General features: G+C 35.3%; 2 protein-coding genes and 1 long non-coding RNA gene across 5 annotated transcripts; 2 read left to right on the top strand and 1 right to left on the bottom strand.

The window, feature by feature from the left end:
* Positions 1-529: 529 nt before the first annotated feature.
* On the bottom strand, positions 530-4,241 carry Mre11 (double strand break repair nuclease mre11). 3 transcript variants are annotated; one of them, XM_078197159.1, is made up of 11 exons: positions 4,127-4,241; positions 2,942-3,108; positions 2,735-2,871; positions 2,474-2,664; positions 2,192-2,396; positions 1,774-2,116; positions 1,528-1,681; positions 1,300-1,460; positions 1,089-1,212; positions 742-1,005; positions 530-656 (listed from the first exon to the last, which is right to left on the bottom strand). In XM_078197159.1, exons 2-10 carry the CDS (start codon positions 2,986-2,988, stop codon positions 775-777), a joined length of 1,593 nt encoding a protein of 530 aa, XP_078053285.1. In that variant the 5' UTR covers positions 2,989-3,108; positions 4,127-4,241; the 3' UTR covers positions 530-656; positions 742-774. The 3 variants fall into 3 exon arrangements, with proteins under 3 accessions (XP_078053285.1, XP_078053283.1, XP_078053282.1); XM_078197157.1 differs by having other exon boundaries at positions 2,942-3,113; XM_078197156.1 differs by having other exon boundaries at positions 2,942-3,113; positions 4,034-4,241.
* Positions 4,105-7,378, top strand: LOC144478842 (uncharacterized). The gene is made up of 3 exons (XR_013495410.1): positions 4,105-4,297; positions 7,046-7,147; positions 7,317-7,378. It is a non-coding gene; the product is annotated as an uncharacterized LOC144478842 (long non-coding RNA).
* A 3,026-nt stretch (positions 7,379-10,404) lies between these two features.
* On the top strand, positions 10,405-14,642 carry LOC144479011 (uncharacterized). Its single transcript, XM_078197451.1, has 6 exons — positions 10,405-10,456; positions 10,686-10,747; positions 10,840-12,747; positions 12,862-12,931; positions 13,043-13,091; positions 14,492-14,642. The coding sequence occupies exon 3, from the start codon at positions 11,524-11,526 to the stop codon at positions 12,577-12,579; it is 1,056 nt and encodes a 351-aa protein (XP_078053577.1). The 5' UTR covers positions 10,405-10,456; positions 10,686-10,747; positions 10,840-11,523; the 3' UTR covers positions 12,580-12,747; positions 12,862-12,931; positions 13,043-13,091; positions 14,492-14,642.
* Positions 14,643-14,952: the final 310 nt, after the last annotated feature.

Below are 14,952 nucleotides of genomic sequence, written 5' to 3' on the forward strand. Positions count from 1 at the left end.
TTGTTTATTTTGCTTGCATTTCACAAAATAGATACTACAAAATAGGTTTATGTTATTTTATCTGAACATTATAAACAGATATTCAATAGTAAAAACATAGAAATTCAATATTATAAACTTAACATAATTATTTAATTTTTGTAAATTTCGGGCGCCGACTCACAGAGAAAATCCTGAATATCGGCGCCGGCATCAACGTGTTGAATGGAACACATAAACCAGAAAAGTAATACCCTAATGGTATCAGGCTGGCCAATTTTATCAAAATTTATCAGTTGACTTGTAGTATTATGTATGTCTCCGGTAATACTACATGTGTATATTCTCCGTATTTAACCGAGCCATTACTTTTGCACAACATTAAGTTTTTGGATTCTCTCTGACACTACAAAGACAGGTATCTTTCGACACGCGATAGTTGACTTCAACTTCGCGGAAATCAGAATTACAAGTTGCGTGTTCTTTCTGCACAAATAAAACTTACAACATTTTTAAGTGGATGTTGTCAAATAAATATCAAATATTTCAAGACTTTATAGAAAAATATTTATTTTACTACAAATTATAAATTAATTTGAATCCGAATCACTTATCATGGTTAGATTAGAGTTGCTTTGATTTGTTTCCGTTGTCACGAAACGGTCCAATGTTCGTTCCTTGTAACAAATGATAAAACGTCATAGTTAATAAATCAAAGACTCGTGTAAAATATGAATCGTTTAATAAAGTTATATAATGTACCTGCAACTTTGTTTGTTTTTTTAATTACAGTTGCTATATAACAGATCTTTTATCGGCTTCTTTGCTTTTGTTACGTGCTCCTCTACCTCTACCACTACCTCTACCTCTACCACTATCTCTACCTCTACCTCTACCTCTACTGTGTTTGGGAGGAACTTTATCTGATTTTTCCGCTTCATCTGCGCTGTCACTACAATTGTCAACATCTATTACGTCGTCATTATTAGAGGGTTTTACAGATTTAGCAGTGAACATTGTTCGTATCTATAAAATAATATATGATTATTCAACCTGCGAGACATAGTAGCACATTATTATTTTAAAATGGGTTTGTTGTAGGTACATACTTCTGTGTTTTCCTCTTTCTCATTTCTTCTATCTCGAAAATTTTTAATTTCTTTCTTAATACTTTCTTCGGTTGCTGTAGCTTCACTAGTTTCCACGTGAGACACAATTTTCTTCATTTTATGTCTATATGAGCACAATAAATAGCAACAATAAAATCGAAATTATAATAGAAAATCAGTATTTTAAAATATCTTATTATATTTGCTTTACCTTGATAAGATTTTGAAAGCATCACCATTACCTCCATTAATAAATTGAGTTAATGCTTCATTTAAATTATCCACTGTTAGTGCTGTTAATAGATTTTCATTTTCTTCTAAATTAAAGAATCTTTTTAGTCCTCCTTGTACGGTTTCCTTCCATTGTTGATCCTGTTAATTGAAAAATTGAGCAAATTTCATCATCAAACACTTGTGAAATATCTCAATTTTTGTTTACCTCCGTGTGGGCGAAAATATCAGCCATATTCTGAAGATCATCACTAAGATCGCCATATCTAGACGACGACGATTTCTTACCGGTTTTTTTTTCTTTGCGAAATATAATCATTTCCATAGGATTAGCAATTTCCTCACAATATTTCTGTGCCAATCTAAAATACGCACATTATTTATTATCGTTAGCTACTTGTATTATCTAATATATAATATACGAATGGAATTAATATACAAAATAGAATCTTACTTAATCGTATCAAATACTTCTTCGTCTTTAGTATGAAATATTCTCAATCGAATCAATGGTAGTATTGGTTGCTTTAGATGACCTGACAATTGTTTTGAAGCTTTAGATATTATCTTATTTTCTATGTAATTGTCGACGAATTTAAATGCAGATTCCGCAAGCGTCAAATTATGGTCATCATTCTGTATAATCTTATGATCAAGAATCAAATTGTCAAACACGAAGGGTCTGACAGTTCTTAGTTTTAATTTCTTCATCTTAAACTGTTTACCATTTATGCTCAACAGACCAACGTGTTTAGCCTTTGACTCGCCTTCACACAAGGAAGTTGCAACAGAGCTACCTGTAAGTGCGTTTTTTGAGCAATAGTTTCATAGCTTCCACGTATTGTAATTAATAAATGAATCTGTAACTATACCTGGTTGAGAAATGTAGTACTCTGCTTCAGGGATAAACTCTGGTGTAATACGGCATTCATGTTCATGCCCCCATATAATGAAATCAAGAAACTTGGGAAGTTTTCCCTGAGTAATATATCCATATTCTGAATGGGGAGCACGATTTTGATGTAAAACAAACAGATTAAAGTAATCTGGTGTGTTTTCTGATTGTTCTAGATCCACCTTCAAATGAAAATCATTTGCATTAAAAAAAAAAGAGAAAACGTAGCCCAACACAATCATATATTTCGTAAGTTCACCTTGGAATCCCTGAACATTCTTGATAACCTTTCATCGTTTACGTGGCTTAAGCCATAAAGTGCAACATGGGTTTTACCCTTTCTTATTATCACTGGAGGGATAGTAATGTTGGTGAGATCTGTCGTTTTTCCAAAATAATTTATAAAGCCAGTGGCAGATAACACATCCATTGTTCCAACTGCTCCAAAGCCTGCAATTTTAATCATAGTTACTAATAACCTCAACAATATTGAGGAAACACAGTATATCACATTTCTTACATGGATCATCATGGTTCCCATGAATGGAAAATATTGGCATACCAATATTAATACTTGGATCTTCATAATTTAACATTTTAAATGGACAGTGTTTGAACATTTTCTCTCGATCACCCAAAACATGAAATCTAATTGCTCTAACGAAACAACAATAATCAATATTTGTCATACTTCAAATTCCATCTTGTATAAACATATTTTACTAACCTGGGGCCTAAACAGTATTTTCTTAACAAACTTAAACATTTTAACATAACTGTTTTTGTTGGTTTTGCATCATGAAATAAATCTCCTCCAAGTAGTACAAAGTCTACTTCATGTTCAATGCCATATTGAAGTATTTCTTCAAAAGTATTAAAAGTGTCATCCGATTCCTGTCCTTATATAAATTAATTACTTTTAGCATACCTAAGTACATTTCATGACAACCATGCACAAATAAACTAGCAATAGATGTTAAAATTCCTTGATTGAAAAGCTTATAAGGAAAGTGTAAGACCTTTGAATCATAGGTTGTCTTCTTGTTTATGACAATATAGCATCATATCAGAATTCCTAAACAATAAATCTGGGTTACGATGATCCCAACACTTCAATTAAACATTTATCCTTAATATTTTAACATATGTTATTAATTGCTGCTTCTTTTTTACTTCCTAGTATTCTAACATTATGATCAAATTTCTGCCCAAACCCATGTGGCACACAAACTTTACCCACATACATTGAACCCATATAAAAGATATTTCTCTTTTTTCATTTGCAATAGTCTTAATTGCCTTTGCATTAATTTTGTACCAATATTTCACCAAAAAGGGAACAATAGATTTTAAATAAATTGTGTATAAAATATACTTACTACAGAACATATGAAGATTGATTGTTATTGAAAAAATATGAAAATATAATGTATTATTGAATACAGAAAATATTGATCTTGTCATTCATAGATGAATTTTTGTTTTGAAACCTACATTGTCTTTGATCCCCAATTGTTCGAGCCTGACTTCCCTTTTTGTGCGAAAAATGTATAAAAAATTATGACAGAATGAAAGGAAAAAAGTATTTTTTTCTACGATCAAGCTCAGAATTCAGAATTACCGCGTAAGAACCCTGGCACATGGCCATTGTGTCAAACAGTTGCTTAGTAACCGGTACTAACGAAATTTTACTTAAATTATAACCAAGTCTTCAATTTGTTCTCAGGTCTTACGTTTTCCTTGTTAATTATAATTATAGAACTTTATGAGACTCTTTTTAACTTAAAACTCTTTTAAAAAGTACTATTTGAAAACCAACCTCTTTTCTTATTGAAATTATAACCGAGGTGAATGTCGGTAGCAACTAAGATTTTAAGTGTATGTTTCGGTTTAAGTGTTTCATGAGACTCACGTTCGGACATTTTACTCAATTACGTAAATTACTATGTAAATACTAGAATGTTGTGAAACATAGAAATTATGGAATACAGCAACCGGAACCTCACGCAAAACTTCTACATTCTATAGTGTACCATACCGTTACTGCGCACACATGGAAAACACCCGTATACGTATTCCAAATGTAAGGGTTTGACTTTTAGCAGATATAATCTTGAATATCGAAGTGAGCAGTCCAAGAGCGGAATATTCTGTTTCCTGAAAGTCCAAGCTACGTCTGGGCGGTATTGAAAATGTCAAATTTTAATTTATTGTGAAAAAATTTGCAATATTCGACAATATAACGTCAATGGCGACAGATTTTCTTAAATATCGGAAGATTTAGCGTTTACATACAAAAAATAATACCACACAGCCGTATTCATGCTACATACAGAAGCAGTGATGTGCATTATCAGTCGTTTACGTATTTGGTTAAGAAATTATTTGTTAAAATTCAAAACGTCAGCCATAGGTTCCGACATTTCTAACTACCAACGCAACTGTCGCTTTTCGACCAAAAAGATGCGTCGCAGAAGGGCACGACTGTGATTGTAGTTAGAGTCGGTAATGCAGGACATTTATGTCAATTTTCGATTCCAACGATGACCATCTTGTAAAGAATAATCGCTACAGTCTTCTATTCAATTAATTGAAACTTGCAAAATGAACTTATATAGCATCAATTACGTCTTTAACTTTTGTGTCGCTTTTAAATCTCAATAAAATTAAGAAATTTCAATGTGGAAGATTTCCACACTTGGTCCTTAAGATTCGAACTTCTTTCAAAATATGGAGATCTTCAGGTTCGGTTAGCTAAGTATAATAAATAACTCCGCTAAAAAGCATACAAGATACTTCCTGTGTTGAGAATAGTAAGGAATTTAACCATGTACATAGTTGTAGATCCATTTTCTTCTCAGAAGTATGTGTACGGAGGACGGTGCAATGACTAGCATTGATTTGATTCAATGTATGATGAACTGTACAGTTGATTTGTATACAGTAGAAAAAAACACGATACTTCTGAACTGTTGATTCTTGTAGGGTTCTTTCCAATCATTATTGATGCTTCAAAACGGCCATGAGTAATTTAGAAGTGGAAAAATCAGGTTTTTTAAAAAAATGTTTGGCTAAAATTTTGAACGTTTTCTCAATGCATCGAACGGTACAGTAGAGAGACAAGAGAAATTGAATTGACAAATGATAACAGTACGATCTAATAACCAATCGATCGATTTATGCGTTAACTGATTTATCTAAACGGTTGTACGCATTGCAAACAACAATATATGAAGTAGTTAACAATGCATGTTATAAATTGTTTCTTGTAATTAATATCACAATAAAAGACATTACCACGGCAATGTAAAATAGGCCAAGTAGTTGAGTTTGCTTGGGACTTTGGTTCCCACAAATAAACTCCGACAAATTAACCCACAAAAAGTGTCCACAACAATGAATTCACGCAAACAAGCATACAGAAGATATCAACGTAAAACAATTGGTCCCCCAAAGGAGCCTTCAAATGATATTAGTAAACCCTCCAAAAAACTTCTAAGAATTGTTAATAACAACCCCCCACCCCCCAAAAACCCCATCCTCCACCCCACCCCCACAAAATGGTTTCAAATACAAAAAACGTTAAATTAATGCACAAAAGTAAGTACAATGTTAAACTTCGGAACGATATAAAAAAACTCCAAAATATTGTTTACCGTTTGGGCCGTTTTTATAAAAATCAAACAGTAGACCCACCAAAAAGTCTAAACCCATTGAAATGGATATGAAAAAGTATTCGACCTCTAAATTGAATTGGATATGAAAAAGTACACGGCTTCTAAATTGAAATGGATATGAAAAAGTACTCGACCTCTAAACAGTGCCCAATGTTTATCAAGTATCCAGAAAATATTAATAAATAAATTAGGTTTAGTGGCATAACGTAATTATATTAAAATTAATATTTTCTACTGTTTGATTTTTAAAAAAACGGCCCGCCAATCCACCTTAGGTATAATTTGTTTGGTTTCTCTAAGTATCCGTTATATTGTGAATCCGTTTAAAGTATTGCAGCATTTTAATTATAATAACGCGGTACTCAATTATATAACAACAACTCTATGACTATTCAGTAATGATGTGTTGATCGCTTGGCAGTTCGATCATTCTGTCTTGTTCGTCGGCACAACAGTTCCGTGACAACCCCTATCTTCAGCTATTTCTTTAAGGGGTGTCCACAACAGGGCAGTATCACATTACAGCGACTTGATATAGACAATTCGTCGTAACAGTATCAATGTTTTATCGTGATTTTCTACTTAGCTGGTTATGGAGTACTCTGTACAAACGGAGAAACTACTTTTGATTTCAGTACTTTCCTCGAAATCAAATCACACATTAAGTGGACAACTACTTCTGATTTTAATACTTTCTTCGAATGAAATTAAATGGTAAACAATATTTTGGAGTTTTTTTATATCGTTCCGAAGTTTAACATTGTACTTACTTTTGTGCATTAATTTAACGTTTTTTGTATTTGGAACCATTTTGTGGGGGTGAGGTGGGGGATGGGGTTTTTTGGGGGGTGGGGGGTTGTTATTAACAATTCTTAGAAGTTTTTTGGAGGGTTTACTAATATCATTTGAATGCTCCTTTGGGGGACCAATTGTTTTACGTTGATATCTTCTGTGTGCTTGTTTGCGTGAATTCATTGTTGTGGACACTTTTTGTGGGTTAATTTGTCGGAGTTTATTTGTGGGAACCAAAGTCCCAAGCAAACTCAACTACTTGGCCTATTTTACATTGCCGTGGTAATGTTTTTTATTCTGATATTACTGTACGCAGAGCGATTTCCGGCTGATTTAATGAAATTTGTTTTTTGTTAAACCAGAAATGTTCCATCAATTTTTAATATTTATGCAGCAGCAGCAACTACAACAGCAGCAGCAAAAAGAAAAGGGAGGCAGTGATGCTGCTAAAGTAAAGCAGCTTTGTAAGTTATACCTTAACATTTTTCGGGAAATTACGTAAATTAGTAGAGGCAGTACTGAAGTAATGTCTAAATTATGTATGCATTTACTTTTTATATATTACCGAGCAGTTTTATACTTCTCATCCCAATTTAAATACGTAGAAAGTGATGCATAACTTTCTTTTTGTAGATAGAGGAACATCTGCGAGCTTTTCCCGAAGTGGCCGTGGAGGCCGAGGTGGTGGATGCCGAATTATTATTATTAATGAATAATTTAATTAAAAAGAAATGTACGTTTTCATTTTTCTATCTTCTTTTTATCCCTTAGTCTGTCGGCATTTTTCCTATAAAATCCTATTGGTTTATTTTTGTTTTTTTTTCAGTTCATTCAAAATACCGATACTACCAAACTTCCCTATGCACCAATGTAATATACTTTATGGATATAAATTTGTACAAGTACCGGCTTCGTTCATAATTAATACAAATAGAAATAATAATTCACATATGTCATATAAAATTGAAATCTTTAAGGCTCTGACAACTGTTAATTGAATAACTAGAGAACTAAATATTAAATAAATGCAAGTGGAGATTCATCTTAACGTAAACTTAAGATAATAATATTTAAAATTTATTCGTAATGTGTCATTAATTGGGATTCTTACATTATTAGCTTTTACTAGCAAACCGGGCGAACTTCGTTTCGCCACCAGATGGCTTCGTTTTTTGTAATATTTCGTTTGGGGATTAAAAGATGAAGAAAAGTTATTTTTTTTTGTTTTATAAACCATATTGGTTTGTAGTACATGCTATGTATCAGAGATGGCGCTGTATGTGAAAAATGATTTTCCCTGTTTTCCTGCTTTTCTGTTGAAATTTTTCCAGAATTTTGGTTGCTATAAACCTCACGGAGCCCGAGACCTTTCCAACGAATGCAAAACCGTGGAAATCGGTTCGTGCGTTCTGGAGTTATAGCGTCAGGAAGGAAACCTCGACTTATTTTTATATAATAGATTATATTTTTTAACCTATATATTCATTCAGAACTTATTATTACATTTCATAACCTATTCGTTCAAAATCACAACATTAATTGGGATTCTTACATTATTGGCTTTTATTATATTTTTCAACCTATATATTCATTCAGAACTTATTATTACATTTCATAACCTATTTGTTCAAAATCACAATTTGACGAAATCTGACAGGTGCGTTGTAACACGCTTGGTTATAGCTGCTTGAAGCTGAGCATTAGACTGCGCTCACCTGCCATCTAGCAGTAAAAATGTGTGACCCCGAAAAGTGTATAGTGTTACAAGAGGGAAGTTCGAATGTAAATACAAAATAACGTATATTTGTATAGAGATACAGTATCGGCCGAGAGGAATAACTGAGAATATGTAAGGAGATAATGAGAGAGTTCCCACGAAATTCTTCGTTGAGCCTTTTTTTGATCTAGCGAGACTAATCGAGGAATGTAGAGAAAGTCACGTAGCCTCTCGTAAGACCCTCTCCGATTTCACATGAACTAGACGAGTCACAATAGCAAACCCGGATCTCTCAAGTACAGGACGTCGTAAATCTTTAGACAAGGACTTCTCGAAACCCTCTCTGACCTCTCTCTCTTACTCAGTCCTCAAGCCGAAATCTTCGCGCGCGGCGCACCTCCACAATGTTCGTTTCGGTGGGCTTTTCACCCCTGCGCGCTCGACTCCCGCGCACTCCGACCCGCATGCGCACCGTCGAACCACCAACCACCTTCGAGCTGCAACCGGAAGACGGACCGGCTGACAAATCAACGTCCAGCAAATTCACCAGCGCCCAGCTAATTTTCCTATTGGCTAAAGAAGGAGGGAAGGAAAAGAAGCTGGAAGAAAATGCAAAACTCCACAGAAAACCTCAGATTTAATTCGATAGTCAAAGAAAGCACACCTTAGAGCTCTATAAATAAAGTACCTTTTGCTAAAAGTATTCAAAGTTTGTACCTCTCTCAACAACCTTTCACGAGCAGAGCGGTTCAGCGCTCCACGGGCATCCGAACCATACCGAATTCCCTACATTGAACAATTCAGACCGTAACAATAGTATCTGCAGATGCGTGCACTGAAAATTAAATAAATTTATACTTGCACGTTAAATTGAGATCTCGATATCTCAGCTATTTCTAGCCCAATTCACATATTTAAGGACTTTTTGTACGCGCATGGTGATCCTTAACAACTAGACAATCGTTAAAATTAAATACAATGCGGTTGAAAAGAATAAATCGCAGTTGAAATTTTCGGCAGCCCTAGTCAAAGATAGTTATCCTTGGCAGCGTCGCGCGCGCTAACTCAATTACTTGGCGCGAGACGCTACCGCGTCTCATGATATAGCCAACCGGAATTTATTCAATTTCCAGTTAAACCGTGGTTTTATTTCTCGCCACCAGGAGCGCCACAATCGCCTACAGAAAGTGCGCCATCACTCCCGACAGATCGAACGCATCATTGGGTACCACTGGTCAATTATTAGTTTTTTAAGGTAATTAATTTAATTGTTGTAACTTAATAGTAACAAAACATCAAAGAAAAGAAAGCGATCAGAAGTGTGATGATTTGACAATTGACGATTTTTCGGCACTTATATAGGATATAGGTAAGTTTAAACTGTTGCTTCGTTACCCTTTGACGAAATCTTTCTTTTGCGTCGAGATATTTACAAATTGTTTCGTATAATTAATATCTCTAAATTGATAAATAATTCTAAGTGAAAATGGTTTACTATTTCGGTATTCTTTGCAATTCCAACTGATCGTAAGTAGGCGTGGGAAACGTCGTTCTTTTCTTGTGCCGGTATTCGGTTCCGTAACGCGATTGCGCAGTAGCGCTACTTATTACAATTTACGCGCGAAAAGTAGATCGCAGGCGTTTTGCTTCTTAGAATTTGCAAATATTTAGTTGATTTAATAGATATGTTATTGCTTAAATGTATAAACAAGTGAAATAAGCGCGAGGAATTCACAATGCATCATTAATTAACACTTGCTTCCAGTTGATTCGAAAGAAAGTATGAAATTTTGTTAAGTATACACGTTAACCTGTGTCCATTATTCCGCTTCTTTTTTGTGCAGTAGAAGCATTTTCGATGCATTATTAACCTCTTATACTACGTGCACGAAAGTCGATTCGCGTCCGGCCCAAGTGCCCTTCAGATAATCCCTTAATTTACGACGGTCTCTGTTTGCTATTGAGGACCTTCGGAAAAGACTCTATAACATGTGTTGCAGAGATCTGGAAAATGTCGACTCAAAAATAGCTTCGTCGAACGGGAGTCGTAAATTACGTAAGTTGTTTGCACGAAGAAGAGACTTTCTCTTGTGCGCACGACTGGGCGCTACAATAACCATTACTTTAATGTTTAAATATTAATGGTAGATGGCAGAATTTAATTTTGATTTGAAAGACGCGAATTACGTATTTATTTAGTCTACTTTTTGATGAAATGTTGGTTTATGCAAACGGTTGTACGCTTTTCAGACGATAATATACGGACATACTAATACGTGTTTTAGATACATGGAATTCCAATCGGCTATTGAGCAGAGGCAGTCACGTAAACGAAGATCTCTACGTGGTACATCGTAATTCTTTCTTTATTCATCTTAATTTATTTTGATATTATCTTGCCGTTGAATTTAATCTAATTTCGTGTTATTATTATTACAGATTTAAAAAGGAATCATAACCCCAATATTTAAAAGAGGAGATAAAGGAAAAGTACAAAATTATAGAGGGGTAACGTTGATGTGCTCAGCGTATAAGATAGCTTGATCAACGAAAGATTGAAGAAAGAGTTGGAAGAAAAACTAGTGTATATCCTGAATTTCGTGGCGAACAGAGAAATAGGAATAAGAAGAGGGAAGTTATATACATGCTTTGTGGACCTGAAGGCGGCGTTTGATTGGGTAGATCGGGATAAATTGTGGAATAGAATGAGAGAATTGCAAGTGGAAGGGAAGCTCAGGAAGAGAGTAATGGAAATTTATAAGGAGACAAACAACAGCGTGCGAATAGGAGGGGATATGATGGAAGAATTTCGAACAGAGAAGGGAGTCAGGCAAGGTTGCCCTCTAAGAAAAGCGGGAGAGGGAAGAGTAGTGATAGGAAGGGAAAAGATCTGGTCGCTAATATACGCAGACGACATCATCTTAATGGCAACGTCAGAGGAAGGATTAAAGGAAACGTTAAAAAGGTTAAAAAAATATCTGGGGAAGAAAGATCTGACCCTAAGTGTAGAAAAAACGAAGCAACTGGTATTCGAAAAGGGAGGGGATAGGAAAAGAAGAAAAAGGGAATGGAAATGGGGACAGGAAGAAATAAAAGAGGTGAAAGAGATAAAATATCTAGGCTATGTTGTACAAAAAAAATGAGAAAACGGGGAAACACCTGGAGGAAAGATTCAAGAGGGCTATGATTGCGATGAAGAAGACATGGGGCATAGGTGAAAAATTATTTAAGGAATCGTTTGAGAGAAGGATGAGGATTTGTACAGCACTGGTGGAAAGCGTGCTTCTCTACGGGGCGGAAGTTTGGGGATGGCAGAGCGAGGTGAGGCTGGAGAGGGTAAAAAGGAAGTACATTAAATGGGTATTGGGGCTGGATAGGAACATGCCAAACTATGTAGTAACAGAAGAAACGAAGAGTGAAGAAGTGAGAGACAAAGCATTGGAAAGAGCGATGAAGTACGAAGAAGAAGCAAGAGTGTCAGAGAAAAAGATTGTGAGGAGGTATGTAGAGGAAATTGAAAAGGAGAAAAACACAGGGAGCGATTGGAAGAAAAAGAGGAGACAAACAAGAAACACGCTGGAGCTGGAGGAGGAGAAGATGGAAAGGATTAGGGAACAAGAGGGGGGAGAAACAAAGAAAATTTATAAAAGGATAAGAGAGAGATTGAAAGTGAAGAGAAAGAAAGAGAGAAAAGAACAGATATATTCATCGAAATACAACCCAACGTACAGAGATATAGTAACGGAAAGACTACCGGGATACCTAAGAGATAGAAGAAGAAAGAAGGACCGAACGTTAATAGCAAGATTCAGGTGTGTAAATGAGAGTAAGGGAAGACAGATGCGGAGACAGGAGGAAGAAAGAATGTGTAGAATATGTAAGAGAGAAGAGGAAACGATGGAGCATTTGGTGGAGTGTGGGACAGAAGGAGGAACTAGCATAAAAGAAATTTTGGGAGAGGGAGGAGAGGGGCTAGCAGAATTGAAAAAGATAGTAGAAGAGAGGAGGGGAGGCGACGTAGAGAGAGAAAGAGAGAGAGAGAGAGAGAGAGAGAGAGAGAGAGAGAGAGGAAAAGAAAGAAGAAAACTAAGCACAAACATAGTAATAAGGATAGAAAAGATGCCAAAGAAGCTGAATTTTTATGTGTTAAGTTTTAGGTTAAGCTGTAAAAAACTGTAAACAGTTATAGTTTATAGAAGTTATACAAGTAGAAATAAGAAAAAATTTGTAAACCGGAAGGCATCCTAAGGCGCATAGGCAAGGATTACGATAATAAATATTATTACAGATTTAAAAATAACATGCGAAGAAGAGATCGAGTAGCAAAGTGATCGAATGAATGCCGATGTAAGTGTAATCTATATTAGCACACAAAGCATCTATAATATTGTATAACACAGAATCTATTTGGACATTTAATACACCGATTGAATTTAATCGAATTCCTTGCTGTTATTATAGATTAGGCGGACTACGTGGATAGCTGAGATTGAGAAGCAACGCGGTCGGGCTTCGTCATGGAGGAAATGATGTAAGTATAATATTCATCAGTATGTAAATTATATAGAATATTTCGCAGAAATTAATAACTTCATGAACGATGTTGAACATATTTTAATGCCTGTGTTTTTTTCTATTCCAGAACTCCAGACGTAGGCAACCCTTTGGGTGGTAATCTGTTTTCTAGTTAGGTAAGGTCTTCGTGCTCGTCGCGATTGTTCTATGATTGCTCCAAGTTTCAATAATTTGATTTCGAAGCTGCCGATAAATTGATCTTTTAGAATACGCGTTTATCATAACATGAATGTTCCAAAAATTATATTAGTATATTTGCTGTGCCAATATAGAATAACTTTCCGTTTAAATGCATTACAGATCACGTACAGGAAGACGTCTGCAATAGGTGAAACGTATTTGATAAAAGTTTGAAAGAAACTTTCTTTTTGTTACGAATTTATTATTAAACATATTTAAATATAAAATTGTTATAATAAAATTGTTAAATATATCTGAACATATTTTTAAATTATTATTACGAAATTATGATTAAATATATGCTCATTTTTCAATGAACTTAAAAGAAGCTTAGCTCGCGGAACTAAATGACTCTTTTTAGATAGGATTTTCAGAGATCCGAGGTTCCATGTTCGTTGTTGGAATCCTTCAGAGTGCCAAAGCATTACTCGGGAGAGCGCGAGCAATAGCGCATGGAACGGTATTTAATAATAGTAATAATAACTAGCGACTGATAATGACTAGCGTATCGTGCACGACGTAATTTCCACTTGTGTGTGAGTCTGGTTAGGCAGTGGATTTTGCGTCGGTTGTTTCAAATCGGAATTAACTCGAATAAATCATGTTTCATTGGATTCATGCCATGCAACGTGGATCTATATGAAATATGTATGCAAAGAATGATTCATTTACTATTAGTATCGGTTAAAACGGTTTACTAAAAGCTCGCAAGAGCTTTGAAAATTGAAATCTATTGAAACTGTATTTATTCTCAAAAGACTATATTCGATTAAATCGCAATGATCATTACCATCGTCAGTCGAGTTCAGTAACTAACATATACCTTAGCTGAGAATGAATGTGATCATGTTAGGGTGTCAGAGGCGTCCCGGGACGTTCTCCGCAAGGTATAGCTCCTCAGTGTATGTGTACCAATCGTGAAGTCAATGTGTTGGTGTGATTGTTTTGTCATTTTTTGAATATAACATTAGGTAGGATAGATAACTTTCCTTAACGTGTCTGTGTGTGAATTTGTTAGGTGGGGTCGAAACTGACCGCCGTTCTCTATCGGGTAGACCGCGATGGTCAGTTACCTGTAGGGCTCAAAGGGTTGATTCGAATTTTATTCGAACGAAGCATGACGATAGATGGTTCAATTCAGCATCGTGGTTCAATTCACCATATCGAATATCAGCATTCGATACATGGTTCAAAATCGACCCTTTGAAAATTTTCTTAGCTTCCGTAGTAGTGGACGCGTACACGCGAGAATTGGGGTTTCTGAAACGAAACGATACCGGCTCCATCGCACCAGCAGGATTATCGGCTTTTTCCGAGACATTGTTTTTTGTTTCAGAATTCGTTGGTTTTCTACTAGCTGCAGACGTGTAAGGTTCTTCAAGGCTCATTAGGCGATTCGCCAAAGAAAAGAAGGATGAGGCTAATTGCCAAAAAGACCTCTCCAACAAACTGTTGTGAAAGGCTACCTTATTGTCGTTACCACTTTGCCATTGTACTCATTTGTAGAAATAATAGCTGTAGTAATAGTAATATAGTTTTAAAGTATGGTCAGACCTCACCGCCCAAACGATCGGCGCAGATGGGCATGTCCGTGACTTGCAAATAGCGTTGCGAAATAATTACGCGTTCCTTTGATCAATTGTGAACAGATACAAAAATTAGTGATGTGAATAAAATAAACGTTATTGCCATTAATACTCAAATGAATTCTTTAAAATGCAGCATTGCGAGTGCTACTAATTGTGTTTAAACTTTGCCAGTTGTAGATTTTTCAAAGTTAATAGATTCTTGTTGCTT

Source organism: Augochlora pura, chromosome 3, assembly GCF_028453695.1.
Source record: "Augochlora pura isolate Apur16 chromosome 3, APUR_v2.2.1, whole genome shotgun sequence".
In the NCBI taxonomy this organism is placed as follows: Eukaryota; Metazoa; Arthropoda; class Insecta; order Hymenoptera; family Halictidae; genus Augochlora; species Augochlora pura.

Excerpts from the sequence above, each read along its gene's own strand:
- Mre11 (XM_078197156.1), bottom strand. The coding sequence starts at position 4,136 with ATGTCCGAACGTGAGTCTCATGAAACACTTAAACCGAAACATACACTT. Across the intron at positions 2,665-2,734 it reads TGGGAACCATGATGATCCAT|GCTTTGGAGCAGTTGGAACA; the intron begins GTAAGAAATGTG and ends TTAAAATTGCAG. Across the intron at positions 2,117-2,191 it reads GTACTACATTTCTCAACCAG|GTAGCTCTGTTGCAACTTCC; the intron begins GTATAGTTACAG and ends ACGCACTTACAG.
- LOC144479011 (XM_078197451.1), top strand. The coding sequence starts at position 11,524 with ATGTTGTACAAAAAAAATGAGAAAACGGGGAAACACCTGGAGGAAAGA.